Source organism: Ranitomeya variabilis, chromosome 4 (genome assembly GCF_051348905.1).
Source record: "Ranitomeya variabilis isolate aRanVar5 chromosome 4, aRanVar5.hap1, whole genome shotgun sequence".
NCBI lineage: Eukaryota > Metazoa > Chordata > Amphibia > Anura > Dendrobatidae > Ranitomeya > Ranitomeya variabilis.
Window position 1 is genome coordinate 179,665,735 of NC_135235.1, and position 15,567 is coordinate 179,681,301.

The following is a 15,567-nucleotide window of genomic DNA, read 5'->3' on the forward strand; positions in this document are numbered from 1 at the left end:
ACACAGATATAAATTATATAAACTGCAGTAAGCCAAGATTCTTCTTGGAAAGCTTCCTGTGGACAGATGAGACCAAGGTAGAGCTTTTTGGTAAAGCATATAATTCTACTTTTTTACCAAAAACAGAATAAGGCCTAGAGAATACAGTACCTACAGTCAAATATCGTGGAAGTTTAAATGTGCCTCTGGCACTGGGTGCAAGGCTTTATGAAATACGAAGATTACCAAAGGTTTTTGGGTTGCAATGTAGTGCCCAGTGTCCAAAAGCTGGGTTTGCGTCCTAGGTCATGGTTCTTCCAGAGGGTCAATGACCACAATTACCTTTTTTTCAGTTTTTTTGTGTTGTTCCCATACACGGAAAGGAAATAATCACTTGTATTACAAAACATGTGTAATTGCAAACATTTTCTGGAAAAAATTCTTCATTTTCTGAAACAATTTCAAGTGCGCAAACAATTTCAGCCTTGACTGTAGGTTTAGAGAAGCAGTTATGCTGCACTGCTGGCATCTCAATGAATGAGAAAGCCCAGAAAGAGATTTAGATTTGAAGTCTAGCTGTCTATTTCATCAGGAGAACCACAAGTCAACTGTAAATACAGTGGGGAAAAAAAGTATTTAGTCAGCCACCAGTTGTGCAAGTTCTCCCACTTAAAAAGATGAGAGAGGCCTGTAATTGACATCATTGGCAGACCACAAATATGAGAATCAAAATGAGAAAACAAATCCAGAAAATCACCTTTTGCAAATTGTGGTGGAAAATAAGTATTTGGACACCTAAAAACATGCAACATTTCTGGCTCTTGGACACCTAAAAACATGCAACATTTCTGGCTCTCACAGACCTGTAACTTCCTCTTTAAGAGGCTCCTCTGTCCTCCACTCATTACCTGTAGTAATGTCAACTGGTTGAACTTGTCATCAGAATAAAAGACACCTGTCCACAACGTCAAACAGTCACACTCTAAACTCCACTATAGTGAATACCAAAAAGCTGTCAAAGGACACCTGAAACAAAATTGTAGCCCTGCCCCAGGCTGGGGAGACTGAATCTGCAATAGGCAAGCAGCTTGATGTGATGAAATCAACTGTGGGAGCAATAATAAGAAAATGGAAGACATACAAGACCACTGATGATCTCCCTCGATCGTGGGCTCACTCAAGATCTCACCCCGTGGGGTCAAAATTATCACAAAAATGGTCAACAAAAATCCCAGAACCACACGGGGGGACCTAGTGAATAACCTGCATAGAACTAGGACCACAGAAACAAAGGCTACCATCAGTAAAACACCATGCCACCAGGAACTGAGATCCTGCAATGCCAGATATGTCCCCCTGCTTAAGCCAGTGTGAGTCCGTGCCCATCTGAAGTTTGCTAGAGAGCATTTGGATTATCCAGAAGAGTATTGGGAGAATGTCATATGGTCTGATGAAACCAAAGTAGAACTGTTAGGTAGAAACAAAACTCGTTGTGTTTGGAGGAGACAGAATGTTGAGTTGCATCCAAAAAACAACATACCTAGTGTGAAGCATGGGGGTAGCAACATCATGCTTTGGGGCTGTTTATCTGCAAAGGGACAAGGATTACAACCTACAGAGAAGATAAATGCACCAGAGGGAGATAAAAGTATTAAATAGTCAACTTTATTGAATTTAAAATACCAAATAGAAAATAGAAGGAATGCTGTGAAGGTGACGCTGCACCATAGCCGCAGGACAGAGGATGTACTAAGTGAACTAACATGAAAACAAATAGACAAACATTTGTACTAATATAACGCGAGATAATACAGAGCTCGGCTGGTACACAGTATCCAGATCAGCACAAATACACAAAATATAAGGAAATGTCTCACAGAAATAAAGCACACATACCTCTGGCCTGCGGCGCCACCCCTACGCGCGTTTCGGCGTGCGTGCCTTCTTCCGGGGGAGTGAAGTGAACTCCCCCGGAAGAAGGCACGCACGCCGAAACGCGCGTAGGGGTGGCGCCGCAGGCCAGAGGTATGTGTGCTTTATTTCTGTGAGACATTTCCTTATATTTTGTGTATTTGTGCTGATCTGGATACTGTGTACCAGCCGAGCTCTGTATTATCTCGCGTTATATTAGTACAAATGTTTGTCTATTTGTTTTCATGTTAGTTCACTTAGTACATCCTCTGTCCTGCGGCTATGGTGCAGCGTCACCTTCACAGCATTCCTTCTATTTTCTATTTGGTATTTTAAATTCAATAAAGTTGACTATTTAATACTTTTATCTCCCTCTGGTGCATTTATCTTCTCTGTAGGTTGTAATTATTGATGTGTGCATGGAGTTTTTCTTGTTTTCCGTGTGATACTATCCCCTTATGTGGACACAGATATATGTCTATTACATTCTGTGTATTGCTTATCAGCATTGGTTGATAAAGGGACAAGGATGTCTGATCTGTGTACATGAAAGAATGAATGGGGCCATGTATCGTGATCACAAGAATGGTGAGCAAATGTGGTGCCCTAGAGGGTCCAGTCGCCACAGAGGTAGTGCACCTCAGCCAGAGGTGTAGTACTCCACTCTCAGGTAAGGATGGGGCACTACCCGGAACCCACACACTAGCATCCAACACCACACCACTCCAGGCCAAGGGATCTGGGCGGACCCTATTGAGAGAGGGCCCCATCTCAGGCTGGAGGGGGAACAAGGTAAAAGGTATGGGTGGAGACAGTGACAGTTGGTAGTGAGGAGTTATAATGGAAACCAGAGGGAGGAGTTAGAAGTTAATTAGTCAGTGAGTGAGAGGAGTGATAGGAAAACAGAGGTGTCTGAGAGGAGCTCCAGTGAGAAGAGGTCCTAGGGGCCAGGGAAATGAAGAATCCATCTGTGGCACCTGAATCTATGTCACCTGAATCCACGACAACCGTAGTCGGGTGGAGGGACCAGGTCACAGTGTGGATCGGCCCCAGATTAGTTGAGGAACTGCAAGTCTCGGCTAGCAAACCGGAGGCTGTAGTATCTGCATGTGCTACAGCCAAATCCACACACATTCGCTGAAAAGGCAGCCATATAGAGTCATGGGGACCAGGGGAGCATCGCCCGACCGGACCCGAGGCTGCTGGCTTGGGACACTGTGTGTGAGGCGCAGGGCAGGAGGGCTAAGCCAGCGCAGTGAGACGGCCTGGGAAGGTACACAAGAAAGGGAGTCTTGGAAAAGTACACCCAAATTACCTGAGAGCTGGCTGGACCACCGACCCGGAGGACACAGCACCAGGTTGGTGACTGTAGCTTAAAAACTCTGAGTAGAGAGTGAAAACCTCACCCTGCTTTGTCCTCAGAAATATTACTGCATCACCTGGCATGCACTACAACAGTTCATCATTGACTTTAACTGCCCTGGGGCCTAGCTCTACCCATGGAGAGATGTAACATCTCAGCTGCGTCACCAACCGCCCCACTGGACCTGAATCGCAGCATCGGCCATTTTCTTATTGCTGAACACTACGGGTGGCATCACAAGCTATTCCCTCTTGCATCATCATATCCCATTATTTTATTGGATGCCCAGGGCCAAGGATCGGGTCATTGCTGCCGTGACAACCCCTGAAGAACTGTCGGACCTGGCCCAAATACCCAACGGCCCTAGCGGGCACTCCACAAGCATCACAGAACCACAAGGGGGATCTAGTGAATGACCTGCATTGAGCTGGGACCACCAAAACAAAGGCTACCTGTTATGATCCTTAGTGGTTGAGGATCACAAATTACTACAGCTAAGTAACATACATAGGACAAGCTCTAGGGAGGTGGCAAACTGGACTGACCGCAAATCTGAACCGATCCAAACACACTACAAGTAGCCGGTGAACGTGCCTAAAAATCCTAGACGTCTCGAGCCAGCCTGAGGAACTAACTACCCCCTAGAGAGAAAGAAAGACCTCTCTTGCCTCCAGAGAAATAATCCCCAAAGAGATAGAAGCCCCCAACATATAATAACGGTGAGGTAAGAGGAAGGCACATACACGGGGGTGAAAACAGATTTAGCAAATGAGGCCCACTAATACTAGATAGCAGAAAATAGTAAAGGGGTCTGTGCGGTCAGTAAAAAACCCTTACAAAATATCCACACTGAGGTTTCAAGAACCCCCGCACCAACTAACGGTGTGGGGGGAGAAACTCAGTCCCCTAGAGCAACCAGCAAGCGAGGAAATCACATTTTAGCGAGCTGGACTAAAAACATAATAAATGCTGATAATCAAAAAATGATCAAACAAAAACTTAGCTTGTCTTGTTGAGACTGGGAGCAAGGTAGTCACAAGGAATCAGAAGAGCACTGAATACATTGAGAGCAGGCAAGGAACTGAGTATCCAGGTGAGCTAAATAGGAAACCAACCAAGGATAACGAACCAGCTGATGCTGCCAACCTGCAGAAAGACAACACTACACAGTACCGCTTGTGACCACTAGAGGGAGCCCAAAAACAGAGTTCACAACAGCTACCATAAGTAAAACACTATGCCGCCAGGGACTCAGATCCTGCAGTGTCAGGCATGTCCCCTTACTTAAGCCAGTACATGTCCGGGACTGTCTGAAGTTTGCTAGAGAGCATTTGGATTATCCAGAAGAGTATTGGGAGAATGTCATATGGTCGGATGAAACCAAAGTAGAACTGTTTGGTAGAAACAAAACTTGTTGTGTTTGGAGGAGACAGAATGTTGAGATGCATCCAAAGAACAACATACCAACTGTGAAGTATGGGGGTGGCAACATCATGCTTTAGGGCCGTTTCTTTGCAAAGGGACTAGGACGACTGATCCGTGTACACGAAAGAATGAATGGGGCCATGAACATGATATTATGAGTGCAAACCTCCTTCCATCAGCAAGGGCATTGAAGATGAAACGTTGATGGGTCTTTCAGCATGATAATGATCCCAAGCACACTGCCAGGGCAATGATGGAGTGGCTTCGTAAGAAGTATATGAAGGTCATCGAGTGGCCTAGCCAGTCTCCAGATCTCAACCCCATAGAAATCCTTTGGAGGGAGTTGAAAGTCTGTGTTGCCCAGCAACAGACCCAAAACATCACTGCTCTAGAGGAGATATGCATAAAGGAATAGGCCAACATTCCACCAACAGTGTGTGCCAACCTTGTGAAGAATTACAGAAAACGTTTGACCACTGTCATTGCCAACAAAGGATATATAACAAAGTATTGAGATGAACTTTTGTTAATGACCAAATACTTATTTTCCACCATAATTTGCAGAATAAATCTTGCCAAATCAGACAAGGTGATTATCTGGATTTGTTTTCTCATTTTGACTCACATAATTGTGGTCTACCTATGATGTCAATTAGAGGCCTCTCTCATCTTTTTAACTGGGAGAACTTGCACAATTGGTGGCTGACTAAATACTTTTTTTCCCCACTGTATAAAGTTAAGCAACTTTCTAACTTTCTTATTTGCCAGGAGCACTTGCTGCAATCCTCACTGGATTCCTTTGTACAGTATGCATACACTTAAAAAACAAATAAGCCAAATGAGAGTGAGCTTATCAGGGTTCCACCAAGCAGGCAGACTTCATACATCTGTGGCTTTTATCTGACATATGAGGGGGTATTAAAGCCCATCTTCCCCTTTATTCAGGTCCACTTGCTACCAGTTAATGCAGCAACCATTCTTTTCCGGGCTTTCTCTCCATTTGCTTTTCTTTTCGTTTGAAAACTGCCTCAACTGGCTATACTAAAATGTTTGCAGATCAACAATTTTAGAAGGGTGATGTTCCAACACCAGGTGCCCCCACCAACTAGCCATTTGCAGTGCTAGTACAACCTCTGGCAAAAATTATGGAATCACTGGCCTTGGAGGATGTTTATTCAGTTGTTTAATTTTGTAGAAAAAAAGCAGATCACAGACATGGCACAAAACTAAAGTCATTTAAAATGGCAACTTTCTGGCTTTAAGAAACAGTAAAAGAAATCAAGAACAAAATCTGTTGTAGTCAGTAATGGTTACTTTTTTAACCAAGCATAGGGGAAAAATTATGGAATCACTCAATTCTGAGGAAAAAAATTATGGAATCACCCTGTAAATTTTCATACCCAAAACTAACACCTGCATTAAATTAGATTTGCTCGTTAGTCTGCATCTAAAAAGGAGTGATCACACCTTGGAGAGCTGTTGCACCAAGTGGACTGACATGAATCATGGCTCCAACATGAGAGATGTCAATTGAAACAAAGAATAGGATTATCAAACTCTTAAAAGAGGGTAAATCATCACACAATGTTGCAAAAGATGTTGGTTGTTCACAGTCAGCTGTGTCTAAAATCTGGGCCAAATACAAACAACATGGGAAGGTTGTTAAAGGCAAACATACTGGTAGACCAAGGAAGACATCAAAGCGTCAAGACCGGAAACTTAAAGCAATATGTCTCCAAAACAGGAAATGCACAACAAAACAAATGAGGAACAAATGGGTGGAAACTGGAGTCAATGTTTGTGACCGAACTGTAAGAAACCGCCTAAAGGAAATGGGATTTACATACAGAAAAGCTAAACGAAAGCCATCATTAACACCTAAACAGAAAAAAACAAGGTTACAATGGGCTAAGGAAAAGCAATTGCGGACTGTGGATGACTGGATGAAAGTCATATTCAGTGATGAATCGCGAATCTGCATTGGGCAAGGTGATGATGCTGGAACCTTTGTTTGGTGCCGTTCCAATGAGATTTATAAAGATGACTGCCTGAGGAGAACATGCAAATTTCCACAGTCATTGATTATATGGGGCTGAATGTCAGGTAAAGGCACTGGGGAGATGGCTGTCATTACATCTTCAATAAATGCACAAGTTTATGTTGATATTTTGGACACTTTTCTTATCCCATCAATTGAAAGGATGTTTGGGGATGATGAAATAATTTTTCAAGATGATAATGCATCCTGCCATAGAGCAAAAATTGTGAAAACATTCCTTGAAAAAAGACACAGAAGGTCAATGTCATGGCCTGCAAATAGTCCGGATCTCAATCCAACTGAAAATCTTTGGTGGAAGTTGAAGAAAATGATCCATGACAAGGCTCCAACCTGCAAAGCTGATCTGGCAACAGCAATCAGAGAAAGTTGGAGCCAGATTGATGAAGAGTACTGTTTGACACTCATTAAGTCCATGCCTCAGAGACTGCAAGCTGTTATAAAAGCCAGAGGTGGTGCAACAAAATACTAGTGATGTGCTGGAGTGGTTTTTGTTTGATAGTTTTTCATGATTCCATAATATTTTCCTCAGAATTGAGTGATTCCATAATTTTCCCCTATGCTTGGTTAAAAAAAGTAACCATTACTGACTACCACATTTTTGTTCTTGATTTCTTTAGTGTTTCTTAAAGCCAGAAAGTTGCCATTTGAAATGACTTTAGTTTTGTGCCATGTCTGTAATTCGCTTTTTTTTCTACAAAATTAAACAACTGAATGAACATCCTCCAAGGCCGGTGATTCCATAATTTTTGCCAGAGGTTGTAGTAGCCAGAGAAACACAGCGCACACAGCTGTTAATTGCACAGCTCCATCTATGGTGTGATGGACGTTCTTAGGTGCTGCTGCTCAGCTACTACTCATGTTACTAAGCTGAGCTTGCAGTACCTAAAAATGGCCACTATGCAGTGAACAAAGCTGTGTTTCCCGGCTCTGAGAACATTCTGAAACAGCTGACAAGTGCAGGTGCCAGGCACCTACCGATCTGATATGGATGATCTAACGATAGGTTATCAATATTGTAGCCTGTAGAACCCTTTTGTTCGTATTTGTCTGTATATATTTGTTTGTATATTTGCATTTACACCGTTAAATGGTGTTAAAACTAAAAGAAGAGGGAATTCATACATGGTTAATTTGTTGCAAAATTCTTTGACTGACCTATTACTATAAATAAGTCTAGCAGAAAACCATATGATTTCTGCAGAAATAACTCATTTAGCTGTATGGAAAACTGTACAACAAATCTGCTGAGTGTAAATTCACCCTATGTAATCCAATGGATACATCTGATACATACACGTTAGCAGCACCTTTCTACTAAATGCTAGTGTAATGGAGACTTAAGTTCTCCGGTTTTACTTTTATTGATAGAAAGTCTTCTTGCTTTTTTCCCGTTTCTGTTACTAGCTGTACTTGTAATTATACACTGAACACACCAGACTTGTCTAGTGACCTGGGATAAAAGTTGTTAAAAACCCCCCTGTATAATCAGATTTTAAGAGTTTTCAGATCAGGGCCAGTAAATAAGATGGTGACTTGTTCCCCACTTGGAGCATTATTCATTGTGAGCCAGCCACCGGCCATCTGGAGAACTCAACAATCCACTGCACATAGAGACACAGCTGGAAAGCTCAGTAATTCATTCTGTAGCTTTGATTTTTTAACTCCAGACTTTATTGCAAGTTTTATGAATATCCTCACTTGAGCACAGGTGAATGACTCAATCATTCCGACAGGCCATCCTGTCCTAATAACAGATGTAACTATGTTCAATCAGAGGGGTACTTAAGCAATGGGTGAAAATTAAAGTCGATGTGTGGAAATAACATAGCTCAGTAGCTTCTGACATTGTAGGGGCGCAGAGCTGTCAATCAGTGACTTATTCTTTGTAGACTCATCACTTCACTCTGTACGGCAAGGAAATACCTTCTAGCAAAGTCAGCAGTAGTACATGGCTTCCCTGACCTATTTGCTGTAAAGGTACTATCTCCATCAACCTTCAATTAGTAAAATACGTGCACAAGTGAAAATTTACATTTAATCCAAATAATTTCTTTTGAGAAAATAAACAAAAGGTCTCAAGTTTAGTAAATGCAAACAAGGATTGTGGTATATGAATATAAAAATAGAAGAAGTGGTTCATTACGACATAGGAAGAACAATAGCGAAATGATATATGTTTAGTCCTGTAAATTTATGGTAATTTTCCTATCTCCTTTGTTGTCTCACACGATCACTTGTAAGTAAACTGAAACATATATAAAACAGGGGGGCAGGTTTATTGTTACTGCCTTAACTTTAGCTTTAAAACAAGACCAGCAAAGCGAGAAGCATTATGCATATACCTCAAAACCAAGGTGGTCCAGTAGTGGGTGGAGAGGTATCATAGTCTTGCATAGGACTGCCAGTATTCTCTGGCATACGGCACATGGTGGAACTTGTTAAAGATTTTGCCCCAGGCACCAGAAGCCCAGCTGCTTCAAAGTACTTTGCAATACTCTAGCAATGACTGACAGCCCTGGCATGGTGTATTAATGAACCTGAACATCCGCTTGGTGTTAGCTTTGATTTTGAAGAAGTGGTTCAAATATGACATCACATAAATCTTATGACTAGGCTCACCAAAAGTTCCTGACAACATGCCTGTATCACCTATGATCCGAAACTGGCCAAGCATGCATGCTACTGACATTAACAGGTTACAGAAACCTACATAGTCTCAGTAGAAGTCTTCCATAGCACCATTCCAATGGAAAATGAAAGTGCATGTCTAACCACTTACCATTAATGGTTTCTATAGGCCTCATGATTAATGGGGTCATAAGGCCCCAGGTAGTCATTTATGACATGTTTCTTAGGTATTTCACAGCTTATCTGCAGAATACCATATTAACGCAATAATGCTGGGCCCAAATCCAATATAACCAGTTAATTTACACAAAATACCATAATGGTAATTAACTATATCCACTGCATTACAAATGGGTGCAGAAAGGAAAGTGTTAAAACATGCTGTCTTGTCTCAACAAAGCACAGGGGAACAATGAAAATGTCTTAGCAGCCTTTTGCTGTCTAATTGCCATTAGTGACAATTACAGGGATCCGTACAGAAATTAACATGAGAGCAAGCACTAATTGTGGTGTATTTTCCACCGTATTGATGGCCCCCTGCCTGCTGTTGGAAAACGTACCAACAGAAATCAACGCGAAAGCAAAACAAAACATCTCATTATAACCTACCCTTCCATCAGTGGCTGACCCGGGCTAAAGACATAGCTTTACATAATGATTATCTTCCTGTGTTCGGCAGAAGTACAAATATTTGTGGCACCATACTCTACTTGCTAAATAACAACCACTTTATTCTGTGGTTATATGTTAGCAAGAATGTCAGAATTGTGGCTTCTTGTAAGTGCACTTACATATCTGTTTATTATCATTGATAAATCATGCAACGGTGTGTTTTCTCTACTCACTGGCTACCATGTTGGCTTGGGAATCAGTAAGGTTACAACCTCAATTTAACAACCGCATTAATTAAAATTGCCAGCAATTAGGAAAAAACATGTACAGTATGTCACAAAAGTGAGTACACCTCACACCTTATTGTAAATATTTTATTATATTTTTTCATGGGACAACACTGAAGATATGATATTTGATACAATGTAGTCAATGTACAGCTTGTACAGTGTATCAATGTAAATTTGGTGTGCTCTCTAAATAACTCAGCACACAGCCATTAATGTTTAAACCGCTGGCAATAAAAGTGAAAATGGCCAAATTGTGCCAAATTAGAAATTTTCCATCCTTTGTGTCATGTGACTCATTAGTGTTACAATGTCACAGGTGTGAATAGCTAGCAAGTGTGGTAAATTTGTTTTTACTGATATGACACTCTCTGAGGTCCCACTCAGAACTGTCCTCTCCATGGTTGACCACAGAAGTTGAGTGCACGTGCTGAGTCATATCTAGAGGTTTTCTTTTCAAAATAGACGTTTGAGTGCTGCTAGCATTGCTGCAGAGGTTAAAAGGATGGGGGGTCAGCCTGTCAGTGCTCAGACCATAAGCTGCATACTACATCAACCAGGTCTGCAAGGCTGTCTCGCCCCAGAAGGAAGCCTCTTTTGGGTGAGTGCTGCCAGCTGTGAGGAGCCACAGTTCATTGAGGGAATCATGAATGCCAACATGTACTGTGACATTCTGAAGCAGAACATGATCCTCTCCATTTGGAAACAGGGCTACAGGGCACTATTCCTGCATGATAATAACTCCAAAAGCACCTCCAAGATGACCACTGCTTTGCTAAAGAGACTGAGGGTAAAGGTGCTGGACTGGCCAAGCATGTCTCTAGGCCTAAATCCTATTGAGCATCTGTGGGGTGTCCTCAAATGAAAGAGGTGGAGGAGTGGAAGGTCTCTAACATGCACCAGCTCCATGATGTCGTCATGGAGGAGTGGAAGAGAATTCTAGTGAACTCCATGCCTAAGAGAGTTAAGGCAGTGCTTGAAAATAATGGTGACCACTCAAAATATTGACAGTTTTGTCACAATATGGTCATTTTCACTTAGGGGTGTACTTACTTTTGTTTCCAGCGGTTTAGACATTAATGTCTGTGTGTTGAGCTATATACACGGTTATACAAGCTGTACACTGACTACTTTACATTGTATAAAAGTGTCATATCTTCAGGGTATATCATAACACAGAGCTCTGCCCTCCTCCAGCCACTTGTAATCACATTAGTTTCCGGCAACAATGTCACTATATTCTGGTTAGACATACCAATCTTACCATACCACACTGAAAAATCCTGTTCTCAGCGTCTCTTGGGTTGTTTTCTTTTTGGTCCCTGTGTGTAGCTACTTACTTATGATTGAGCAAAGTCATGCAGGGAAAAAAGGAACTGTCCCCAGAGAAGTATCTTTGCTAAAGCCCACTTGGTTATAATGGAAATTGGCATATAAACTTTACAAGCTAATATCTCAGGAAAAGAAATGATAAATAAAATAAATGAAGTTCTATTCAGGCTTTCAGCCATTTTATCATGGTGTGAACATAGAAAATGATGAAATGTCCTCTTTAAGCTAAGAAAGAACCATGTGACAAATAAGGCACTGCTAAATCGATTTCAATTTCTATTATTTCAAGGACCACAAATTTGTAAAAGTAAATCTTGACTTACAGGCTCTCTTCCTAATCTTGCTGGTCCAAAGGCCAAACCTCCTCCCACAGTTTTTTCTTCTTTTAACAAAGCTTGAGACTGTTAATAAGGAAAATTCATAATTGCATAAATTAAACCAGGGAACACAATTTTCATTGAGTTAGATCTGACACTTGCTTTTGACCAACTTTAGGCTTCTGAATCCAAAAGCGTCCCCAGGTTTTTTTCTATCACAACTTTTTTAAGCTACAAAATACCCTCCCTTTGTCTCCAAACTATAAAAATATCTACCTACAATGGAAAATAATGCAAAAATAACATGGATATAATGTTTATTTAAAGATATTTAGTTCATGCAAAGGATATATTGTCACTGTAAGTCAAATTGTGTGCGAGTAGAAAAGTTAAGTAGCAGTTAAGGTAAAAATTTACGCTTAGAGCTTTTCCTGGAGAGTTCAAGCTGTGGACAATCTCACCTGATGCTCCAACAATAGTCAGCCATCATATGTATATTTCATCTACCCTGATACCGTCCCTCCATGACTTTCAAACCTAGCTGGAATTATACACCTTGCTTATCATTGACTGCACAAAGGTTTTCCGGGACATTAGCAAATAGTTATGCAGCAAATGCACCTTGATACTCATGTTGCAACCAACATGCTGCTTCAAACAGGTGGCACTATAGAGTTCAAGTCCTCTTACTCTCCGAAGAGGTAATTTGCATGTTGCAACCAAACATTTTGTAGATCTCCAAAAGTTTCTTGACAATTTCAGTTTAATTGTATGCTTGTATATTTCCTAGAGAGTCCTGGACAAGGTCTTTGAAAAATAACCAAGCTTTCTTTTGGAGTTCTGACATTGTCCAGATGAAATGTTCATCTTTGATGAGCTGCCGAATCTGTGGATCATCAAACACCAGCCTATATTTTTTCACATTACAGACTAGGAAATGCCAACATGAGGTACTTTAAACATTCTCCTTCAGTGGGCAAAGCTTTAACGAATTGCTTCATGAGCCCCAGTTTCATGTGTAGAGGTGGGAATGTAAAATTCTTTCTTTCAACAAGTGGCTCATATAGAATGTTTGGATCACCAGGTTTGAGGTCAGATCTTGAAGGTCAGTTCCTCTTCAACCATAGAGGTGGGAATGTAATATTATTTCTCTCAACAAGTGGCTCATGTAGAATGTTTAGATCACCAGGTTTGAGGTCAGATCCTGAAGTTCCTCTTCAACCAATACTTCACATGAACTCTGCTGTCTCATATGCACACAAAACAAGTGCTTCATGTATCCATGTTACTGACCAATAAATAAGCCATGTATATTATGGGAATACACAAAACCACTGTCACTTTTAAAGTATTGCAGAAATGAACTTTATCTGGATCGAAAGTAGGATACCTTTACTCCTTTTTCAAGAAAGTTTTATCATGCAGTCTTGATGGTAGGAGTTCTGAAGCCTTTTTTGATAGTCCCAAATCGTTCAACTTATGCTGGTCAAATCTCTTATGAACTGTGACATCTTCAATTTAAATATCTTAAACATTGCTGTCACTTTGTTGTTCATGATATATCTTGTATATCATGTCCATATCTTTGCTCCCATTTGCATCCAAACTCCTTGAGCAGCACGTCCATGCTGAACTTTCCTCTCACTTTGCATCTAACTCTCTCTTCGACAACCTACAACCTGGCTTCCATCCCCACCATTCCACTGAGACTGCCCTGACCAAAATTACTAATGACTTAGGGTACTGTCACACAGTGCAATTTTGATCGCTACGACGGTACGATTCGTGACGTTCTAGCGATATCGTTACGATATCGCAGTGTCTGACACGCAGCAGAGAATCGTACGTCGTAGCAGATCGTTTGAAACTTTCTTTCATCGCTGGATCTCCCGCTGTCATCGCTGGATCGTTGTGTGTGACAGCGATCCAGCGATGCGTTCGCTGGTAACCAGGGTAAACATCGGGTTACTAAGCGCAGGGCCGCGCTTAGTAACCCGATGTTTACCTTGGTTACCAGCGTAAAAGTAAAAAAAAAAAAACCGTACATACTCACCATCTGATGTCTGTCAGGTCCCTTGCAGTCTGCTTCCCGCTCTGACTGTGAGCGCCGGCCGGAAAGTGAGAGCAGATCACTGCGGTGACGTCACCACTGCGCTCTGCTCTCACTGTACGGCTGCACTCAGTCAGAGCGGGAAGCAGACTGCAAGGGACCTGACAGACATCAGATGGTTACCAGCGAACATCGGCATCGCTCCAGCGCCGTGATTGCAAAGTGTGACCGCAGTCTACGACGCTGGAGCGATACTCATACGACGCTGCGACGTCACGGATCGTGCGTCGTAGCGACGAAAATTGCACGGTGTGACAGTACCCTTACTTACAGCCAAAGCTAACAGACAATTCTCTATACTCCTCCTCCTAGACCTGTCCTCTGCCTTCGACACAGTTGACCACTGCCTCCTACTACAGATCCTCTCTTCCTTTGGGGTCAAAGACATTGCCCTATCTTGGATCTCCTCATACCTTGCCAACCGCACATTTAGCGTTTCCTTCTCCCATACTACCTCTTCATCTCGCCCCCTCTCTGTTTGTGTCCCTCAAGGCTCTGTCCTAGGACCCTTACTCTTCTCAATATATACACTTGGCCTTGGACAACTCATAAGGTCCTATGGCTTCCAGTATCATCTATATGCCGATGACACTCAGATCTACCTCTCTGGCCCAGATGTCACCTCTCTGATCTGCAGAATCCCAGAGTGTCTATCAGCCATATCCTCCTTCTCCTCTCGCTTCCTCAAGCTCAATGTGGACAAATCTGAACTAATTATCTTTCTCGCATATCTTCCCTACCTGATCTATCTATCAAAATAAATGAAATCACACTTTCCCCTGTCCCCAAAATCCGCTGCCTCGAAGTAACCCTTGACTCTGCCCTGTCCTTCAAACCGCACATCCAAGCTCTCGCCACCTCTTGTCGCCTCCAGCTCAAAAATATTTCCAGAATCCTTCCTTTCCTCAACCCACACTCTACCAAAATGCTTGTGCATGCCCTAATCATCTCCCGCCTCGACTACTGCAACATACTCCTCTGTGGCCTACCTTCTAACACTCTCGCACCCCTCCAGTCCATCCTTAACTCTGCTGCCCGACTAATTAATCTCTCTCCTCGCTACACTCCTGCTTCCCCTCTTTGCAAATCCCTTCACTGGCTCCCAATTTCTCAGCGTATCCAGTTTAAATTACTAACACTGACCTACAAAGCCATCCATAATCTTTCTCCTCCGTATATTTCCACACTAATCTCTCAATATCTTCCCTCACGTAATCTCTGGTCCTCCCAAGACCTCCTCCTCTCCTCCACACTTATTCGCTCCTCACCCAATTGCATCCAAGACTTCTCCCGAATATCACCCATCCTCTGGAATTCAGTGCCCCAACACATCCGGTTATCCACTACTTTTGGATCCTTCAAAAGAAACCTGAAAACCCATCTCTTCAAAGAAGCTTACAGCCTGTAAAGACCACACGGCCTCCTCAACACCATTGGAGCTACTGCAACCCTCGACCTACTGTCTCCTTCCACATAATCCTGTAGAATGTAAGCCCACAAGGGCAGGGTCCTCTTCCCTCTGTACCAGTTTGTCTTTGTTAGTT

The 15,567-nt window shown here is 42.2% G+C and overlaps 1 protein-coding gene across 3 annotated transcripts in view; it reads right to left on the reverse strand.

Annotated features, from left to right (window-relative positions):
- LRMDA (leucine rich melanocyte differentiation associated) overlaps positions 1-15,567 on the reverse strand; it is a 2,082,283-nt gene that overhangs the window by 742,175 nt on the left and 1,324,541 nt on the right. For 2 of the 3 annotated variants that reach the window (XM_077259442.1, XM_077259444.1), the window contains exon 6: positions 11,920-11,997. The exons of the other annotated variant lie outside the window; for it this stretch is intronic. In XM_077259442.1, coding sequence (XP_077115557.1) covers positions 11,920-11,997 — 78 coding nt within the window. The remainder of the gene's footprint in view (positions 1-11,919; positions 11,998-15,567) is intronic. 3 annotated transcript variants of the gene reach the window in all.